This window comes from Perissodus microlepis, chromosome 7, assembly GCF_051167445.1.
Source record: "Perissodus microlepis isolate ML-2025 ecotype Zambia chromosome 7, ASM5116744v1, whole genome shotgun sequence".
NCBI classification, from domain to species: domain Eukaryota; kingdom Metazoa; phylum Chordata; class Actinopteri; order Cichliformes; family Cichlidae; genus Perissodus; species Perissodus microlepis.
In genome coordinates this window covers 33,608,833-33,629,943 of record NC_140467.1, presented here as the reverse complement: position 1 = coordinate 33,629,943, position 21,111 = coordinate 33,608,833, and the positions used below count along the sequence as shown (strand labels likewise).

At 43.6% G+C, this 21,111-nt stretch overlaps 1 protein-coding gene across 2 annotated transcripts in view; it reads left to right on the top strand.

Moving 5' to 3' along the window:
* Window positions 1-21,111, top strand: part of arrdc1b (arrestin domain containing 1b) — a 47,643-nt gene that overhangs the window by 7,594 nt on the left and 18,938 nt on the right. Inside the window, exon 2 of one of the 2 annotated variants that reach the window (XM_084934735.1) lies at window positions 835-19,286. The exons of the other annotated variant lie outside the window; for it this stretch is intronic. Coding sequence (XP_084790861.1) covers window positions 5,872-7,170 — 1,299 coding nt within the window. The 5' untranslated portion in view covers window positions 835-5,871 and the 3' untranslated portion in view covers window positions 7,171-19,286. Of the gene's footprint in view, window positions 1-834; window positions 19,287-21,111 lie in introns of those variants that run through there. 2 annotated transcript variants of the gene reach the window in all.

Here is a 21,111-nt window from a genome sequence, read left to right as displayed (position 1 = left end):
TTCCAGTAGTTTTCTTCTTAGTCAGTTACTTATTCAAATAAAAAATTTGAAGCAGGTTTTCTCTAGAGTTCTTTGTGTTGCTGGGCAGCTGTAACATTTATGACTCTTATCTCTGAAGAAAAGCAGGGTTGTTAATACATCTGACAGTAACTTTGGTTTCTTTTTTTCTGAAATGAATAACGTGACACATGATCACTCAGAGAATGACTCATGACTCAGAGTGCTGCCCTTCAGTGTGAGCCGGTGGCATTGAGACACACTTCATCAGCCAGACTACTGTGCCCATAGAAATAGAGGTCCCGGCTGGGGGTCTTGGCACCAGCTGCTCCCTTTGCCCTGAGACTTAGCTGTGGTAATTATAACATATTTTGACCTCCATAACCAGCATGCTGTCTAGCCCCACAGCTGTGTCATACCCACTGATAAGCATCAAACCCACCCCTGATCACTTCCCTTCTTCCCATGTTTAAAAAGCTGCCCCACTTCCTGTGCTGTGCAGTAAGAAAAGAAGCTGAAAAGAGCAGAAGTGAAGTGGAAAAAAATGTGGATTAGTGCAGGATAGCAAAGAAGCTAAAGCTAGAGTAGTTATTAGCTGTTAGCTAAGAAGTTGATTTTTAGTTTTAGCGGTCTGTAGTTAGCGGTAAGATCTTATGTGATGTGACTGTAAAGGTCTGCATGGATTTTATGCTGCATTTATTCTATGAGTCACTGCCGTGCATCTCTTTCCAGACCACATTAAACAGTTGTTTCTGCCAACAGCAGATTTAAATAGTATATTAATATAATGTTTAAAAGAAAGAAGAACATACATATTTTTCTATCCTAAATTTGCAGATTTTCAAGATGTGCAGTAATCTGGTGCAAGAACCCAAAAGGTTTGAGAACAAATTTTCACTTAATGAGATTAACCTTAATAATATACCCACTCTCAGCCCATCGCTTTGTAGGTGAAAGTTGGTTGCTAGTGGACATTCAAGTCTTTGTTTGTGTGGGTCACCACCTGATGTATTTGAATCTGGGTCATATGTAATCCAGAGGTATCCTTTGTTTCTGCTGGTAGCCACTTCATCTTTAAGATGAGATTGCAACATATTTAGCTTTTGTCACCAATGGTTATTTGTAACTGCCACCAGTAAATGTTTAATTGACATTGGATGAATAAAATTGATCTAATCTAAAAGGTTGGGAAATCTTTGGTTGTGCTTCAGAAACTGATTACATCATAAAAGATTTGCCACCATATCAGTGGTTGAAAACAAGAGAACAAGGCATGAGAAGTGCTGTAAAACTGAAGTGCGGGGATTCAGCACAGACCTGCCATTGTATTAGTAGAAACTTAGCCACAGAATTACATGTTTCTCAATACCCAATTTTATATCAATGAATATGAGGTGGACATGGCTCCTCTATTGTGAACAGAGTGGGTTAAAAAAATAAAGTGCTTATATGAATATGTGTGTGAATAACGTTTGTGGTAAGAGAGTGCTTTGAGTGCTCAAATAGAGTTTAAAAAGTGCTATATAGGTAGCTGTAGGGATGGGTATCGTTTAGGTTTTATCCGATACCAGTACCAAACCGGTACTTTTGAAACGGTGCCGGTGCTTAAACGGTGCTTAAAGAATGAAGAACACAAACTTTGTCCAAAAACCTCTCATGTTTAGCTGTTTTTTTTGCAAAAAGATAACAATGTTAGCCTTTTCTGCAGCTATAGGGGATTTATGGTATCACTCTTGGCTGGAAGCAGTGCTTAAACAATGGGGAAAAAAAACACCAACTTTGTCCAAAAACCTCTCATGTTTAGCTGTTTCCCACTTTTTCTTTGGTCATTTTAGCCTTTTTGGCCAGGGTGAAGGGAGCATCTGCCATCAAACAAGAAGACAGCCGCATGTAACTACGACGGTGTTTGCTAGTTCACCTTACGTGCATTAATTTAATAACGTGGTTAGCCTACTCAACGTAAATTATACACGAACGACATTAAGCTACTGACCCAGAGAAGAACGGCTGCTGCTGCCATCATCACCCATCATCATTTCTGCTACACTGGCAGGGCTAGGGACCAGGACTCTCCTCTTCCGGTTTTTGGGGGATGTTGCTAACTCTGGGTCCGATAACAGGCACCACACCCGCAGTAGATGTGCACGGTGTGAGGTCTCGCAGCAAGCTATCAAATACGGCGCATTTCTCGGCTTTAAAAAAAACCCTGCTATGCGTCGCCAGGTGTTTCATCAGATTCGAGGTGTTACCTCCTTTGCACAGTATCACCTTAAAGGACTTGTTGCAGGCTGCTGAGTTTGCATCTTTTGCTGTGAAGTACAGCCAGACTTTGACCGCTTCGCCTTGGGCGTTTTTAATCTGTAACTCTGCTCTAAAAGAACGTACGTACCTGGGCCCGCCTACTACGCTTGCAAAGGTAAAATGATTGGCTAGAATCCAAAGTTAAATGGTAAATGGCCTGTATTTGTATAGCGCTTTACTAGTCCCTAAGGACCCCAAAGCGCTTTACATATCCAGTCATCCACCCATTCACACACACATTCACACACTGGTGATGGCAAGCCACATTGTAGCCACAGCCACCCTGGGGCGCACTGACAGAGGTGAGGCTGCCGGACACTGGCGCCACCGGGCCCTCTGGCCACCACCAGTAGGCAATGGGTGAAGTGTCTTGCCCAAGGACACAACGACCGAGACTGTCCAAGCCGGGGCTCGAACCGGCAACCTTCCGATTACAAGGAGAACTCCCAACTCTTGAGCCACGATCGCCCCAAGTGTATGACATCTCAGGAAAAAAAAAGCACCGAAATAAAGCACCGAAATGTGCGCTGCTTTTCAGTCTGGTTACTACCGTTTATGTCAGAACCACCCATCCCTAGGTAGCTGCCAAGATTATCATCCCACGTACTTAGACATTAACTCCTTTACATTTGATGCAATATTTAATATTAATTTAACATGAACTTATTTAATTCCTGTATTATAGGTTTGTCTTTAAACACTGACATGTTGGCACATCATTTATTACCTTATATTTGGTTGACAAGTCACAAAATGAAATGAAACACAAACTGTTAGGATGGTTGATGAGTTGTCTACTAATGTTTCTGTGGCATTATGTTATCACCAACATTTAATGTAAGTTACAAACATTTTACCCTGTGGAACAAAGTTTGGTTTTTGCTGTGCTATTTTTAGTTTTTCCTGTCTTTGTTGCCTTCCGACTAGCATATTTGTCGCAGTATGCCGCCCCCTTCCTTTCTGGAAGAATTACTCCCTCTGTACGCTGCCTACATTGCTGAAGAAAAACAAGTATTGTTCCATTTTCAGAATTTAGATGTCGAATGATGCCTTAAGTATCCCCTCTGGTAACATCTCTGCATGGCACTGCATGACAGTTATGGTTAACAAACAGACAGATCAGCAGAGACGCTTGTGGTTTGTTAGTCAGGTTTTTCCATTTAATTGACAGCATTTTTCATGATGATGCCAGAATTTTGGATGAATAGTTGTAACAATAATTAGGAAATGATTAGCTAATTATCCATGTGCTTGTTTTGCATATAGAAATTAGCCATGTTGCCGCGTGTAAATATTATTCAGGTAAGGAGTTGACTGGAAATGCTGTAAGGTGTAATTATTACCACGTCTTTGGAAAATATTTTTCACCCTGTTGCTTTTCCATTGCTTTCTTCACATCAGGACATTTGATACTTGAACAGAGATGTTCTGCTTTCCTTCATTTAAAAAAAAATGGGCACTTTCAAATATCTATATATGTTACGGCTGTGGCCATAAGAACACTGTGTGGGCTGTTTTGTTCTGTGTCTCTTTACTGTGTTTAAGACTCTTTGCAGGTCCCTCCCCTAATGAAGAGTAGTGAGCAGCTGATTGGACCATGGAACAGGTGACCACGTTCAAAAAGCCACTCTGACAGCTCCCGGGAGAGAGAGAGAGAGTGGAGCGAGCGAGCGAGCAGCTTGGCAGCCGATGCGGTCCTGACCCTAGTTTCCAGCCTATACTTTTGTTGTGTATTTGTGTGAGCGTGATCTGTGAGAGCCGCTCTTGGTGCATTAACTTAGCGTTTAGGCACCCTTAGGCTGAAGCGGAAGGGGTGAGCCGCCTTTTTCTTTGGAACAGTTTTCTCCTGTTTTCCGGGTTAGGGAGCGAGGGTTAGTATTGTCATTTGTTTGTTCTGTTTCTTTCTTAGGGTTTAGTTAGTTTTCTGGTGGGACTTAGTTGGTTTTGTTTATTATTTTGGCCTGGGTTCACCCTGGAGCTATGCTTCATTACCTTCAATAAAATCACCTTTTTTTACTCACAACTGGTTTTGGATGTTTGGCTTGGGAACCAGGGCGGGTATTTGTCTCTCTCTCCTCCAACCTTATGTGCGTCTCTACACGCCTAGACTAGGGGCGTAACATAAATGGGGGCTCGTCCCTTTTCGTTCGTGTGATTGGTTCGTTTCCTTTTTGCGTTTGCGGTGGGGGGAAACGTCGTGGAGGGTGTGGGTAGTCGGAGTGTTTCGTTCGTCTGTGCGGTAGGCGCGAGTTGCGGCTCTGGAGTGCGTGGATGCGGTTAGTTGTCTGCAGAGTTGTGTTTTTCTTTGTTGCTTTGCTCGTGATGTCGTTTGACATGGATGATTTTGCGCAGCAGCCCTCCATTGAAAAGTTGGAGCGGTGCACAAAAGCAGATTTGTTGGTAGTGGCTAATTTATTCAATGTGGATGTTCCGTTGCATTCTAAGAAGGCGGAAATTAAACAATGTTTGATAGAGAAACTGGTGGACAGGGGAGTGTTTGGGAGGCAGAAAACCTCGCCGAGTGGGTCTGGGAGTTTGGAGACGGCAGTGGGGGGCGGAAGCTGCTGGGGCCGTCCCGAAACATTCCAAGGGGCGGATGACGTCGGGGGCGGAAGCTCCTGTCGCCGTTCAATCTCCTAAATTTGACCCGACTGGTCAGGTTGCGGCGGGTTTGGTGACAGAAGAGCTCAAGCTTGCCCTTCGCTTGAAGGAGGTGGAGCTGGAGGCTAAGGAAGTCGAGCTCATGCATCTCCGCATACGAGCTATGGAGCTGGATCATTCTCGAGCGAAAGACTCTGTTCCCGTCCCTGTAAGTACACTCCCCGACACTTCCACCGTAGACCAGTTTAACGCTAGCAAGCAGATTGTTTTGGTTTTAGGGAGGGAGAGGTTGATTCATATTTCACTGCTTTTGAGCGCATCGCAACCACTTTAAAATGGCCAAAGGATGTCTGGAGTCTGTTGTTGCAATGCAAATTAGTAGGAAGAGCGCAGGAGGTTTGTGCGAGTCTTTCCATTGCTGACAGTTTGGATTATGAGATTGTCAAATCCACTATTTTGCGGGCTTATGAATTAGTCCCGGAGGCGTATCGGCAGAAGTTTCGTGCCTGTCGCAAGTCCGACAGTCAAACGTTTGTGGAGTTTGCACGTGAGAAAGCTGTCTTATTTGACAAGTGGTTGGCTGCCAGTAAAGCAGAGAACTTTACTCAGCTGAAAGAGTTGATCCTGCTGGAGGAGTTTAAGACATGTCTCCCTGAAAACATTGTGGTGTACCTTAACGAACAGAAGGTGGGGTTATTGTCTAAAGCCGCTGTCCTTGCCGATGAATTTGTGTTAACTCATCGTGCCGCACTTTCAACGGCGCGCCGTGAGTACACTTCCGCAACTCATCCTGCCAAAAGTTATAGGGTTTCCCCTAAGCGCCAGACACGTTCTGCTGCTATTCCTGTGTCAGATCGCAAATGCTTTTATTGTCATGAAATTGGGCAACTCATTGCTGTTTGCCCATCATTACAGCGCGGGGAGCAGGCCCATACGGTAAAGAAGCCGAAAAGTGTGGGTTTCGTTCGTTCTATGTCTGCTTCCACTTCACCTAGCAATGAAGTGGGAAGTGAAAGCTTTGATGACAGCTACCGTCCCTTTGTGTCGGAAGGATTTGTTTCTTTGAACGGAAAAGAGGAGGATCGGGTGCCGATCACGATTTTGCGTGACACTGGAGCCGCGCAGACACTCATTTTGAGGGGTATTCTACCTTTTTCTGATGACTCTTTTTGTGGTTCGGATGCTCTTGTCTGGGGAGTAAAAATGGATGTGCTGCGAGTACCACTACACAATGTGTTTCTTCAATCGCTGCTCGTTTCGGGTTTGGTACCGGTTGGAGTGCGCGATCAGTTGCCAGTGCCCGGAGTTGCGATGATTCTGGGGAATGATTTAGTGAACGGGAAAGTGTTTTTTACCCCGAGAGTGGTTGAGAATCCTGTGCCTGATACTTTGTTATCTGACCCTGCCGCAGAGCGCTCCCCCTCTGTTTTCCCTGCCTGCGCTGTAACTCGCGCGCACAAGCGCAAGTATGGTGATGTTGATTTGTCTGATTCTTTTCTCTGCGCTGGTGGTGAGCCGGAGTCTGAATCTAAAACCTGTGACCCGCTGACGGGCGACTCTGAGGCGACGCTGCCTATTAGTCCATCAGTGACATCTCAACTGCCTTTGGGAGTTAACAAAAAGGATTTTGTTCTGGCACAACACAGTGACCCGACTCTTGTGGGTTGTTTTTCAACTGCCAACTCTAGTGACCAGTATCCTCCTGTTTATAGTGTTGAGGATGATGTGTTGATGCGTACCTGGTATCCGCCTACAGCTGGTGATCTGGGCTGGAATGTGTTTAAGCAGGTTCTGGTGCCTCAACAGTACCGACACAAAGTTCTTAGTCTTGCCCATGACAGCTTTTCTGGACATTTAGGTATTAGAAAAACCTACCACCGTATTCTGCGTCATTTCTTTTGGCCAGGATTGAAGAATGACGTTGCTAAGTATTGTCGTTCTTGTCATACCTGTCAGATTAGTGGTAAGCCTAACCAAGTCATTCCACCCGCTCCATTACACCCTATTCCAGTTTTAGGGGAACCTTTTGAACACATACTCATCGACTGCGTTGGTCCACTTCCTAAAACAAAATCGGGCCACCAGTACCTCTTGACTTTGATGTGCGTTGCTACACGTTTTCCCGAGGCAATTCCATTGCGCACCCTTAAGGTTAAACCAGTTGTTAAGGCGTTGGTGAACTTCTTTTCTACTTTCGGGTTACCAAAAGCTGTCCAAACCGACCAAGGCTCTAATTTTATGTCTAAGATTTTTGCTCAAGTTTGGCATTAAACACCAGAAATCTAGTGCCTATCATCCGGAGTCGCAAGGTGCGCTCGAGCGGTTTCATCAGACATTGAAATCTATGATGCGCAAATTTTGCCTTGAGTCTGAAAAGGAGTGGGATGAGGGGTTGCCGCTGCTCCTTTTAGCAGTGAGGGAAAGCGTGCAGGAGTCACTAGGGTTTATCCCTGCTGAGCTGGTGTTCGGTCACACAGTGCGTGGCCCGTTGCGACTGCTCAAGGAGAACTTCCTGTCCGACACAGACGCTCCTAAGGAAAATGTGTTAGATTATGTGAGTTCTTTTAGAGAGCGTTTGCATAAAGCATGTGCAATCGCACGCGATGCTCTCATTGCAGCGCAGGGTAAGATGAAGAGGAAGTTTGATGAGAAAGCTGTGCAAAGGAAATTTGAGGTTGGTGATAAAGTTTTAACACTTCTACCGGTCCCTGGATCTTCTGTCCAGGCAAAGTTCAGTGGTCCGTATACAGTGCAGGCGAAAATTGAGTGACACGGATTATGTCATCGACACCCCAGAGCGAAGGAAAAAGTGTCGTGTGTGTCATATTAATATGATGAAGCCCTACTTCGCTGGTGGTGTGTCAACAGTTGCGACTGTGGGGGTGCCAGGTTCCGAAACCCGGTATGACCCAGTAGGTGATGATTTGGTTTTCGGTTGTGCTGTGGGCTGCGCACGACTTAGGAATTCTGAAATCCTACGTGATTTAAGGTCACATTTAACTGAGGTAGATGATGATGTTCGAAATGACGTGTGTCGGTTGATTGAGAATCATCCTAATCTTTTCTCGGACACTCCATCCTGTACCACCGTGCTGGAGCATGATATCGATGTGGGGGACCATCCTCCAATCAAACAGCATGCCTACCGGGTGAATCCCACTAAACGTGCTCTTTTCCAGACAGAAGTCTCTTATCTGTTGGAAAATGGTCTTGCTGTTCCTAGCTCTAGTGCGTGGAGTTCCCTGTGTCTCCTAGTGCCTAAAGCGGATAAGACCCCACGGTTTTGTACAGATTTTCAGAAGGTGAACAGCGTGACCAAACCTGACTCCTATCCTCTTCCGAGAATGTAGGATTGTGTCGATAGGGTCGGTTCTGCGAAGTTTGTTACTAAGCTGGACTTGTTAAAGGGCTATTGGCAAGTTCCTCTGACATCACGTGCGGCCGAAATCTCTGCCTTTGTTACTCCTGACCATTTTCTCCAGTACACTGTCATGCCTTTCGGGTTGCGCAACGCTCCCGCCACATTCCAACGGCTCATGAATATCGTTCTGGGCAGCGTCTGCAAGTGTGAAGTGTATTTAGATGATATTGTCGTCTATTCAGACACCTGGTCAGAGCATATGGAGACACTCACTGATGTGTTCCATCGCTTGGAAAGGGCATTCCTCACCCTCAACCTCGCCAAGTGTGATTTTGGTAAAGCTATGGTGACGTACTTAGGAAAACAGGTGGGTCAGGGACAAGTGCGCCCTATCTTGGCCAAAATCCAGGCCATACTGGACTTCCCTGCCCCTCGGACTAGGCGTGAGCTCCGCCGTTTTCGCGGCATGGTGGGTTACTACTGGGGTTTCTGTCAAAATTTCGCGGAAGTGGTCGCACCCCTCACCAGCCTCACTAGTGTGTTGAAACCTTTTGTGTGGTCCTCTGCGTGTCAGAGTGCGTTCCTGGCTGTTAAGACTCTCCTCTGCAGTGCGCCAGTGCTGGCTGCCCCTGATTTTGCACGCCCTTTTAAATTAGAGGTTGATGCCAGTGCAAACGGAGCAGGTGCCGTATTGCTACAGGAAGACCATCATGGTGTGGATCACCCAATTGGCTATTTCTCCAAGAAATTCAATGTCCATCAGCGAGGGTACAGCACGATTGAGAAAGAGGCCCTCTCTCTGCTGTTCGCATTGCAACATTTCGAGGTGTACGTCGGTTCCAGCCCCTCGCCTGTGATTGTTTATACCGACCACAATCCCCTGGTATTCCTAATGCGAATGCAGAACTCGAACCAAAGGCTAATGAGGTGGTCTCTCCTGGTGCAGGATTTCAACTTGGAAATCCGCCATAAAAAGGGCACAGAGAATGTGTTAGCGGATGCCCTATCCCGTGTCTTCCCGTAAACATAACTGTCCAAAACATCTACAGAGGAGATGTCTTTGATTTTGGGAAGGGGGGTGTTACGGCTGTGGCCATAAGAACACTGTGTGGGCTGTTTTGTTCTGTGTCTCTTTACTGTGTTTAAGACTCTTTGCAGGTCCCTCCCCTAATGAAGAGTAGTGAGCAGCTGATTGGACCATGGAACAGGTGACCACGTTCAAAAAGCCGCTCTGACAGCTCCCGGGAGAGAGAGAGAGAGTGGAGCGAGCAAGCGAGCAGCTTGGCAGCCGACGCGGTCCTGACCCTGGTTTCCAGCCTATACTTTTGTTGTGTATTTGTGTGAGCGTGATCTGTGAGAGCCGCTCTTGGTGCATTAACTTAGCGTTTAGGCACCCTTAGGCTGAAGCGGAAGGGGTGAGCCGCCTTTTTCTTTGGAACAGTTTTCTCCTGTTTTCCAGGTTAGGGAGCGAGGGTTAGTATTGTCATTTGTTTGTTCTGTTTCTTTCTTAGGGTTTAGTTAGTTTTCTGGTGGGACTTAGTTGGTTTTGTTTATTATTTTGGCCTGGGTTCACCCTGGAGCTATGCTTCATTACCTTCAATAAAATCACCTTTTTTTACTCACAACTGGTTTTGGATGTTTGGCTTGGGAACCAGGGCGGGTATTTGTCTCTCTCTCCTCCAACCTTATGTGCGTCTCTACACGCCTAGACTAGGGGCGTAACAATATATAGCTATGGTTGATAGGAATTTATGTAATTTATAGGGGTGTGAGATATAGTGTGCATGGCAGGATGGTTTGTAGCTCAAATGTATTTCTTCTTCTTTCTTGTCAGTGTTTAACCACACCCAAGTGATACAACACAAGCCTTACCCAGCTCTGTATTAGCTTTCAGTAATAGTAGGTGTTAAGCTTTCCCTGAAAAATGTTAGAAACGACCAAAAACCTCTGAATGGGACCACTGAGAAAGCTGCCTCTGTTGTGTCTGCAAATAAAGTAACTATAGCAGCAGCTCAAACACATCCACAGCTGTCAGCTGACTTTGTGTGATTAACTCCAATGGTCCCTTAAGAGGTGTTGAACAGGGTCTGAAGGTCACTCCTGGTGTTGGCTGATACTAAATGACTAATCACGCCATCAAAGGTAATGCTTCAAGGTTGGGGCCGAGTCAATATTTGTGTAAAGAGAGGGTTCTCGAGCTTTTTCTTCTCTGTTTCAGAAACTTAAACAAATTCTTATCTCCCTGTCATTAAAAAAAACAAACAATTTTGGTTTTGAATTATTGTTTTAAGGTCCATGTAAAAGACCATGCCACAGAACCACTGCCCTAAACCAAGCACCTGGATTAAAAACACAGTGCAGTACAACTTTTAATTAAAACCCTCTGTAATGACTACAGATGTGTGATGACGTTTAGTCTGTGGTTCATTGCAGCCAGATGATGAAGTTAGAAAAATTTCATTTCATTAAACAACTAAAATATCCTGATCTTAAAGTGCTGTTTTTAGTTTCAAGATAAACCTTGTTTCAAGACAAAACTTTGAGACAGACTCCAAACTGCATCTGGAGCCATGCTGTAAAATGCGATCCGGTCAACTGAGGACACTGCTGTCATGCGGGAATAGCGGATGGTTAAATGTAGCTCCCTGCTGACACAGATACCATCAAAACTCATCCTAAGCTGGTAGAGAGGCAGTGTTTGCACATTTAAATCCAACAGAAAACCTCATACAGCTGTCAACACAATGAAATAAAAGTGATTAATATCATTTTTGCCAGATGTCATTCAAAGATAATCCAGCTGCCACTTGTGCAAGTATCGTTAACGTTTTTGTTGCTCTGGAAGCCAAAAGAAGAGTGTCTGTTAAGGTTGTGATAGATGGAAAGTTTGTGGGTAACCTGGGGACAAGGATTACAGAGCCGAGATTACAGGTTTTCTAGTTTTGTGATGTAACTTTTTCAGGGATAAGCCTCTTACACGTGCATGCAAACATATGCAGGGATTGGCGTGTTGAGGAAACTCAAACGCATGCACACACACAGACATAACTGCAGTAAACGGAACAAATTTGAGACGGACAGCAATACCTTTCCCATTACATAGGTGAGTGAAAACTCCCTGATAAAGGTGTAATCAGATGCCGTGATAACAGACTGTGCATTGCTTTGATCTTAGTCTCACTGGAGCAGCCCTGCAACATTTTTGCCCGGTCTTGCTGCTCTGTTCTGCTGCGGGGGATTCCCTTACAGTTGGGAGTAAGAGCTTGTAAGATCAGGTGGCTCTATTTGACATCTCTCACCGAAAGGCATTAGATAGGAGATGACAGAAAAGTGAGAGGGACTAATTGTTTGGAGCGTTTAAAGATTTAATGACAGTATAACTGTAGCATCAGATTACTGGGTTGCACTGCGGTTAAGAGGCTGTGACTTCTGGGGTTTGTCAAGAAAATGGAAGGATTTTAACAAAAAGCTTTAGAGGTTTTCAGGGATATATCAAGAAGATTTTTTCTCTCACGTTTTAATATCTAGTACAGCAAAGAGGCAGAGTAAAGAGCACTGCTGCAAACACCTGATCAACAAACTAAATTGTAAATTGTGAATTAGGGTGATCTGTTCACCTGTTCCCATCCACCTCCGGTTTGTTTTAGAGAGAGAGCTGAAACAAGCTGCCTGCCTAGACTCTCACCATCGTTTTTCTTCTAGCAGTGTTATCTGCATTGTGCACAAGTGTGTCTTAAGTTGCACTAAATCCATTTTAATTGTCGCTTGCTAATTATTCTGCATATTTAGATGAATAGAAAATAAGGAATAAATTATTTTTTCTGAATAAGCTAAGCAGCTGTATAAAAATAATAAGAAAGAAATACAAGCACATTTCCAAAAAAGTTAGGATGCTGTGTGAAATACAAATAAAATGGAAAGTAATAATCTACAAATCCTATAAATCTGTATTTTATTCAAACATTTAAACATATTAATGTTTAAACTGAGAAAATGTGTCATGTTAAGAAAACTATTAGAGCTTTTTGTGTTTGTTGGCAGCAACACATTTTAAAAAAAAAACTGTGACAGGTTAATGTTTACCACATCTTCTTTTTTTCTTTTTTTTTAACAACAGAATATAAACATCTGGGTGCTGAGGAGACCAGCTGCTGGACTTTTGGGATAGAACTGTTGACCCATTTTTGTCTGATATTATCGGGGTTTTAGCTGCTCAGCAGTCCTGGGTCGTATTCGTTGTATTTATCATTTTATGATGGGGCAAATATTTTAAATTGATGTAAATCGGTTCACCTCATCTACAATGAAGACAAGTTGTTGTAATAGATGTAGTGTGCGTGGTGTAGCATTGTCTTACTAAAACAAGTGTTTGTAGTACCACTTACTTTTCCAATCTTTCGTTGCCCTGTCTCAGCTTGTTTAAGACGTGTTGCTGTCATCGAATTCAAAACGAGCTAAGATTTTTCATGAAGAAATATGTTGTCACAGTTTAAACATTTGAGGTATAGTTTGGGTTTGTGTGTATGTGCATGCGTGTGCGCGCGTGCGTGCGTAACAGGTAAAACTGTGATCTTATGGCCCACGGCCCAGTGAGGGGAAAAATGTTGCTTTGGACACTGCAGTTATGCAAACGCTGTCAGCGTGAAATGGCATAGTGATCAGAGTAATGTGTAACCACATTAAGTACAGATGTGCATTTGGTAACCTGCAGGAAGCCATGCTTTAAAGTGCACTCATTTCAATTACAGGGCTTTGAAAGAGTCCTGTATTGTTATTTTTGTTCACTACCTCCCTGAGTTGGAGGAGTGGGTAATTTAAACGCTTGCTGCCTTTCCTTTGCCTGCTTTCTTTGACTCCCTCTCTGGAGGGAGTTACACTCTGCAGGCTTATCTGGCACTGTGTTTGTGCACTGTTATGCACAACACACATCATACTGATTAATGGCTACCTGATAAATTTATATACAGTTTTAAATGGCTCTGAAATACACACAAAATACTTGTACAATATTTAACTTTTGGCTGTTCTGACTTTTAGACTAGTCGGCAAGTAAGATAATCTGCCAGAAACATCCATAGTCAAATCTAGTCTTCAAATTAGGTTGAGAACAGTGTTTTTCTGTTTTTTTTTTAAATTGGATAGTTTGAAACATCGTACTGTAGCATTATGTTAAACGGTGAACTCTTGTCACGCAGGCACTGCCTGGGGAGTTTCCAAGCCTTTATGCTTCTGCTGGAATGTACAGTATAGGTGAGAAATGAGAATTTTTTTTATAGAGTATGTAGGAAGTATTGACCAATTCTTGCAAATCAAACAGCCTTTTGTAGTCTTATTCAAACTCCTGACCCACTTCAGGATAAAATAGTTGTGTATTCCAGGTCTGAGAGGCTGAGGGTTCTCTCGGTCTGCTTTGTCCTTGATCATTTCTGGACCTAAACTAGCTCACTCTGTGCTTTTGTATGACAGGTGAAACCAGACTCTCTGTTATCAGTGTAAATATGAAACTACCTTTGTCCGCCCACTTCACTGCATGCCTTCCCGTTAACCCTCAAGCTGAGCAATTTTTCCCATGCGCTGAAGCAGTAGACGGCATGCTGTGACTTAATGATCTTATCCTGTTTCCTGGAGAGGTTCAACATTTGTTACTCAGCTGCCTTTTCCTAGTCTGTGTTGCATATTTATTCGTAATCTACCAAGAAGGTTGACCAGAAAATAATGCCACTCCTTGTTTGGGAAACCTGCTGGTAGAGGAAACAACAGCATTGCTTAGCTGGTTAGAAATTCCCCCGAAGGGCAAAATTATCTGAGAGGGTGGAAAAGAAAAGCTGGAGCGTCATCGGTGATTTTTGGTTCTAAAGAAACAAAAGATGTGAGAAAGCACTTGAATGTGGTCTTTATCTGGATTAAATTCAACGGGTTCCTTTGTCCATGCTTCATGTCTCCATGTTCTGTGTGGTTGGGCCTGGTAGGTGTTTGACTATTATTGCCAGCAGACAGACAAACTGCACTGAAAACATTTACAAACAAGTTGAAAACAGTAGCGACCGAAAGTACTAATTTCAGATTGGGTGGTATATATCTGAGCATATAGAAGTACTTTATTGCGAAACCTATGCACCTCATCTCATAGGCCTCATCAGGGTAATCATGAACAAGGTAATCTTATCATTACAACATGTCTCCTGAAATGAAAAGAAAAGAAAAGAAGCTTCAGGTTGTGCATTTTCTAAGTCATCAGTCAACAGGTGAGGTGGTGCAGAAAGCAGATGTTCCTTGGATGTCGTCATTGCTTACATTGAGAGACTCGCTGGTGTGGCGAGAATGTGTCTCAGAGGCATACAAATCGTAGAAGCAGAGAACAGCTTGAAATAACTCTGAAGCTACAAGCTGAAATTAATGTCAATCATCAGGTCCCTGAATCAGCCTCTAAATCAGAGATTTGGATGGTAGCAGCTATCCAAATATTGCTTTTCTTCACTGATATCACATTATCAACCTTCTTGTTGAGAAAAAAAGAGGCTGCTTGGGTTGTATCTTGTAATACTTGTAAATGAAAGCCCTGAACTTTTCAGACCTGCACAACCAGTATTGTCTTCTTGCTGCATTTTCCACATGACTAAAACCAAAATAGGCTACTGAGAACAAGAATAAAATATTTGCGAGCGATGGTTTGTTTGACAAGTGGCCTGCTTGGGGACAAACACCTTGCCTGACTGGTTATGTTGAAATCTGCTAAAATGCGTTCATCTTGCAATAAAGTTGCTGCAGTACCCTGTAGGAGGACATGTCAAAGTTGATCAAGAAATATGGAATATGATTTGTACATGAGTAAATTAATCTTCAGAAGCCTGTGTGCTTTAATAACAGATAAAACTTTGTTTCCAGAAGTATGCCTTTCAGTTATTGACGTAATGCTTCTGCTGTGCCTGACATGGACAGGTAGAAACCTGCCCTGAGCTCTGGCACACACATTGGGAGGCTAGGGGTGGTGGTGGGACAATTTCCTGGGATGATGACTAAGAAATCCAGGTTTGCATCCCTTTGAGAGCTTTCATATCTGGTTTATTTATTGTTTTTCTTTGTTTTTTTTGCTTTCTAGTTTAGGTTTGGCAACAAATGTGTCAAGTTTAGATGCTAAAAACGTTTGGGTCTGCTACCAAATGCACAAAACAGCATTTGTTCTGGTCACCTTCCTCAACTCAACCACTCACTCTTTACAGTGCCACACCTTTCCTCTCACAGCCTCATGACTCACCCGCACACTGTTTGATGTTTTCTTCTATCAGGCTGTTATCCGATGTAGGTCATGGTGGATCCAGAAATGCTGTCGCTTAGAGCTTATTTACTGGATCTGTCTGCCTACATAGTCTTATTTCGTGCAGTCTAATGAGTAGTAACACCAAGATCATCTCTGCCTACGGACACCTTCATTGAGCCATGAAGAAGCCCCGGAGAGACTCCCGTGCTGGCATCAGAATCAGACAGCTGCTGAGTCAGAGCATGCTTCCCTCTTACTATTGAGTGTCAGTTTCCCTCAGGCTACAGGCTGGTGAAGAACTGCAGGTTCCTGTAGTGACATATCTAAAGTGATTGTCAGCTTTGTCAGAACCAGACTAAAAATTTGTAAGTCTCAGGATTTCAGTGTTTAAACCTCTCAAGTTTGTGAAGAAGCCTACAGAATACCGACAGTATAGTCATGTAATAATATCCTTACATCTGGAGTGTCTCACATGTGCTTGCCATATTGTCCTTTGGAAATGATAGCAAAAGTTCCCATCTTTGACAGCCTGTCAAAAGAATAAAAGAAAGTCACACTGTTGATATATTGCGATTGAACACATTGTTCTTTTTGAGGTGTCATTGCAGCTGGATTTATCTTCTCATTTTGCCTATAAAATGTCATCAAATGCTCTTTAAAAAAATTAAACTTGGAACTCGGAAGTGCCAAAAACCATAATGTCCATTCGAGGCTGGCTCCTGAAGTATATCCATCTGGATGTTTAAAAGGAAAATGACTTCAGACATTGCTGCGTTTATTGGAAGGTGCCCGGAGACAGGCAGCCAATCAGTGTCTGCTAGGCCCCACATCTTTAAATTGGAGGCACTGAACTGGACTTCTTCAGAGAACATCTGAGAGTTTTGTGCTTCAGGTTCGTTAGCAATCTAGTGTCCACAGTTTTGAATATATTATGTTGTGTGATCATAGATACTAATAACAGTTTGGGCTGATTCCCACCAAATGTGAAAATCAAAGAAAATTTATATTACCCACAATTTTTTCACTTCACATAGGGCTGTTCGATATAACGATATATATCGGATGACGATATAAAAACGTCTATCGTTTCATTTTACGCTACCGTATTTTTCGTGGTGTCGCAAAATAAACTGTTTATGGCAATATGTTTTCATCGTTTTGATGGTCACTGTAGTGGCTATATTAATTTCTTAAAGTTCTCTCTTTCTCTTATATATATAATGTAACCACACTAGGGAAGAACAAGCGACTGTTTTTATGTGTTGTCGTTAGCAACAAAGACGGTAAAACCATCGCGTGTCCGCTTGTTTATTTTCCACATAAACCTTTCACAATAAAGCTCAAGATCCTGTTGAGACTTTTCAAAATAAACTGAATCACGTGAAAGAGTATGCAGAATATTTACAGATGAGAAGCAAAAAAGAGCCGTCAGGTGCTAAAAAATAAACCTTAGACTCAAACGTTAGAGGCGGCAGCACGCCGTGTAATAAATACTCACAAAGAAAATGACGCCCAAGATTAAAGTTGACGTTGAAATTTTAACCACTCATATCGAGTAATATATTTTTCAGTATATCCCTCATAACAGGCTGACATCATCATATTGTAATAAAAACATCATAAAACATCAAAGTTTTAGTGTAACCCTTGCCCTTTAGTGGGAGTTGCGCTGTCTGAGTGCTACTGTAAGTCCTACTTGACACTAATTAGCTGATATGTCTTTATATTGTACCTCTATACTCTATGGCTCCAACTGCTAACTTGGTACTAAGTTGAAGCTCCATAATTAGGACACCAAAATCAATAGGTGACATCATGGTGGCAGTTTAACCTGCTTGATTTTATGAACTTTAACACATACATATATGTAAGCTAGTGTGGTGGTTTGTCGCTTAAGAGTGTTTCCTCAAAGCAAAGGGGCCCTGAGTTTCACCCATACCAGGTTTGGTGGAGTTTGCATGGTCTGTAGGTGCTCCGGCTTGTTTAGTTTCTTCTGCGAGCTCCCACCATCAGAAACAGGTTATTCTCCGATCACGGTGCCCTTGACCAAGGCAGGGGCTTAGAGCTGGATTTGGCTTCCCAGGTGCTGCCCCTAACCACCAGCTTCTAGTCTGCATTTAACCTACCCTAATACTACGATGGATTATTCACAGAGAATAACATTTCCTCCAGGTATTACATAAGAATGTTTCACAGCCCCTGAAATCCACAATTCAGAGGAACTCAGCATATGAGTTACCACAGTGTTGCTGCAGTTAATCTGAAAAGGATTACTGACAACAAAAAAAACTACTACAAATAAGATAAAAATGCAAAAGACAACTAAGGGGAAAGGCTGCCATTGATGAAAAAGGGGGACCAATAAACCCCTCTTCTTTTTGTGCCTTTACAAATGCAGGCCATTTTTACCATTTATTATATGCATGCAGGAGTGGCTGAGCACCCAATCAGCACCAACGATAAACGAGGAAGGAAGGAGGTGGTTGATAAGGGTAATCGTTTTTCATTTGTCACTAATATCTGCATAATTTTTCGTCTCTTTAAATCCTTTAAGGGACCAGACAAGCTCAAAGTTGAAGGTATTCTTTTGCGATTCTGTGGTGGAACCTGATGACACATCATCTTTGTGTCTACATATTTGTGTCGTACTAAGTGCCTTAATTTTGCTCATGGTCCATCTGGCTCCACGTGCGTGCCCATTGTCAGGCAGCAGACGCTCTGTCTCACTGCCAGAGCTGCTTCTCTCTCATAACAAAATTATTCACCATTCAGCACTGCTGCAGCTTCTCTTCCCGTTGCTGCTACTGTGAATATTAACAGATTACCCCTGCGCTGACCTTTCATAGGCTGAGCTTTTAATGTTTCCACAGCAGACATCTGTAAATAATATCTCATGGTATGAGTGGATCTCTTTTCTGTCATATCACTCAGCTTTTCATTTCTGATGTGTGATAACTGCTCACATTTTGTGTTAACAGGGGAGAATGAATGTGTCTGTAATTTCCATGAATAAGGCTTATAGCTGGAGGGGCACAATGAGTTTTAATTAATGACCGTAAGTGGACTTAGTCTGCATGGCTCAAGGGAACCGCCTCATTTAGTGAGCTGCAGTTTTGGAGGTTTTGTTTTTAACAGTAAAAGCCCCTCCTCTTACCGGAAACTGTGCCAGCAGCCCTGGCGGTGTGGCGAGCTCAGCCATCTGCCACTCTGAGAGTGTGACAGAAAGAGAGAGAGAGTGTGTGTCTTTGTGAGATATCAGAGCTGAATCTTGCGTGGGTGTGTGTGGGCCTGTGATTGGGCAAACAGTCTGTGGTAGAATACTGTTTAGAGCACAGTCTGTGTTTATGCTTTTTTTCCCCTCTTTTTGTGGAGATCTTAACTGATTTCGTGTAGAGTGCTGACAACTGTCATTCATGATCAAAGTGTTCTTATCCCAGTGCATTGTATAATGCAGCTTTGTCAGATGCCTCTCCCCAAGCTGTCCTATGGTACCCTGATATTCCAGCTGCTACTAAAGCAGCTGTTGAATAGGCTCTACACATGGAGGCTTGGGGTGGTGGTGGTACAACTTCCTGGGATAATGACTAAGAAATCCAGGTTTGCACCTCTTTGAGAGCTTTCATATCTGGTTTATTTATTTATTGTTTTTCTTTGGTTTTTGCTTGCTAGTTTAGGTTTGGCAACAAATGTGTTAAGTTTAGATGCTAAAAACGTTTTATCACTTGTCAAAGGAGCTTGCAAAGAAAAGCGTCTGGACTTCTTTAAGTTACTTGAAGACGTTTCACCTCTCATCCGAGAAGCTTCTTCAGTTCTAAGGTCAAATGGTGGAGAGTCCCAGATATAAACCTAGTGGGAGTATCCCCCCACAGGGGGACAAAAGGACCCCCTGATGATCCTCTAATCGCCTGAGCCAAGGTGTGAAACTGGGTGTGGGTCCCAATCAGCCAGAGTTTCGGGTGTGTTCATTGTGAAACCTGGCCCCACCTTATCATGCGAATTCCTGAGGTCAGATGGCCCAGGATGTGAGTGGGCGTTAAGGCGTCTGGGAAGGGATCTCAAAACTGGATTATAGATGGCAGAGAGTTGGTGTTGTAAACCCCCGCCTCTGTTCAAAGATGGTCGCTCACAGTGGACATAGATGGCTTCTTTCACTCCTCTTTCAAACCATCTGTCCTCTCTGTCCAAAATGTGAACATTGGCATCCTCGAAAGAGTGTCCTTTATCCTTAAGATGCAGATGGACTGCTGAGTCTTGTCCTGTGGAGGTGGCTCTTCTGTGTTGTGCCATGCGCTTGTGAAGTGGCTGTTTGGTCTCTCCAATGTAGAGGTCTGGGCATTCCTCGCTGCACTGTACAGCATACACCACATTGTTAAGTCTGTGTTTTGGCGTTTTGTCTTTCGGGTGAACCAGTTTTTGTCTGAGCGTGTTGCTGGGTCTGAAATGCACCGGGATGTCATGCTTGGAGAAAATTCTCCTAAGTTTTTCTGATACACCGGCTACATAGGGGATGACAATGTTGTTGCGTCTGTCCTTCTTATCCTCCCTCGCTGGTGTCTGGTCTTCTTTTCTGTGCCTCTTTGCTGACTTTAAGAACGCCCATTTAGGATAGCCGCACGTTTTGAGTGCTTCCTTTACATGTGTGTGTTCCTTCTTTTTTCCTTCAGGCTTAGAGGGAACATGTTCTGCCCGGTGGTGTAGGGTCCTAATTACTCCAAGTTTGTGTTCCAAAGGGTGATGGGAGTCAAAGAGGAGGTACTGGTCCGTGTGTGTGGGCTTCCGGTAAACTTCGATGTTGAGTTTGCCGTTCTCTTCAATGTGCACAGCGCAGTCCAGGAAAGGCAAACAGTTGTCCTTTGTGTCTTCCCTGGTGAACTTGATGTTTTTATCCACAGCGTTAATGTGCGCAGTGAAGGATTCCACTTCTTGTGTCTTGATTTTGACCCAGGTGTCGTCCACATATCTGTACCAGTGGCTGGGTACTCTTCCTTTGAAAGAGCCAAGAGCCTTCCTTTCCACTTCCTCCATGTAAAGGTTGGCTACAATAGGTGACACGGGGGAGCCCATGGCACAGCCATGTTTTTGTCTGTAAAAGCCTTCGTTGTATTTGAAATATGTAGTGGTGAGGCAGAGGTCTAACAGTGTGCAAATCTGATCGGGTGTGAAGTTGGTCCTGTCCTCCAAGGAGCTGTCTTCTTGTAGTCGTTTTCTGACAGTCTCCACGGCCTCCGTGGTGGGTATGCAAGTGAAGAGAGAGACTACATCAAAGGACACCATGGTTTCATCTGGATCCAGGGTAAGTTTCTGGACCTTGTCAGTGAAGTCGGTGGAGTTCTTGATGTGGTGTGGGGTGTTCCCCACAAGAGGAGCAAGGATGGTAGCAAGGTGTTTAGCAATGTTATAAGTGGCTGAGTTTATGCTACTGACTATGGGTCTGAGTGGGACAGCTTCCTTGTGGATTTTAGAAAGTCCGTAGATGCAGGGTATGGCATCCCCTGGGTAAAGGCGGTGATATGTAAGGCGGTCAATAATTTTGTCCTTTTCAAAGTCTTGAAGGCAAGCTATAACTTTCTAACTTTCTATATCACTTGTGCTA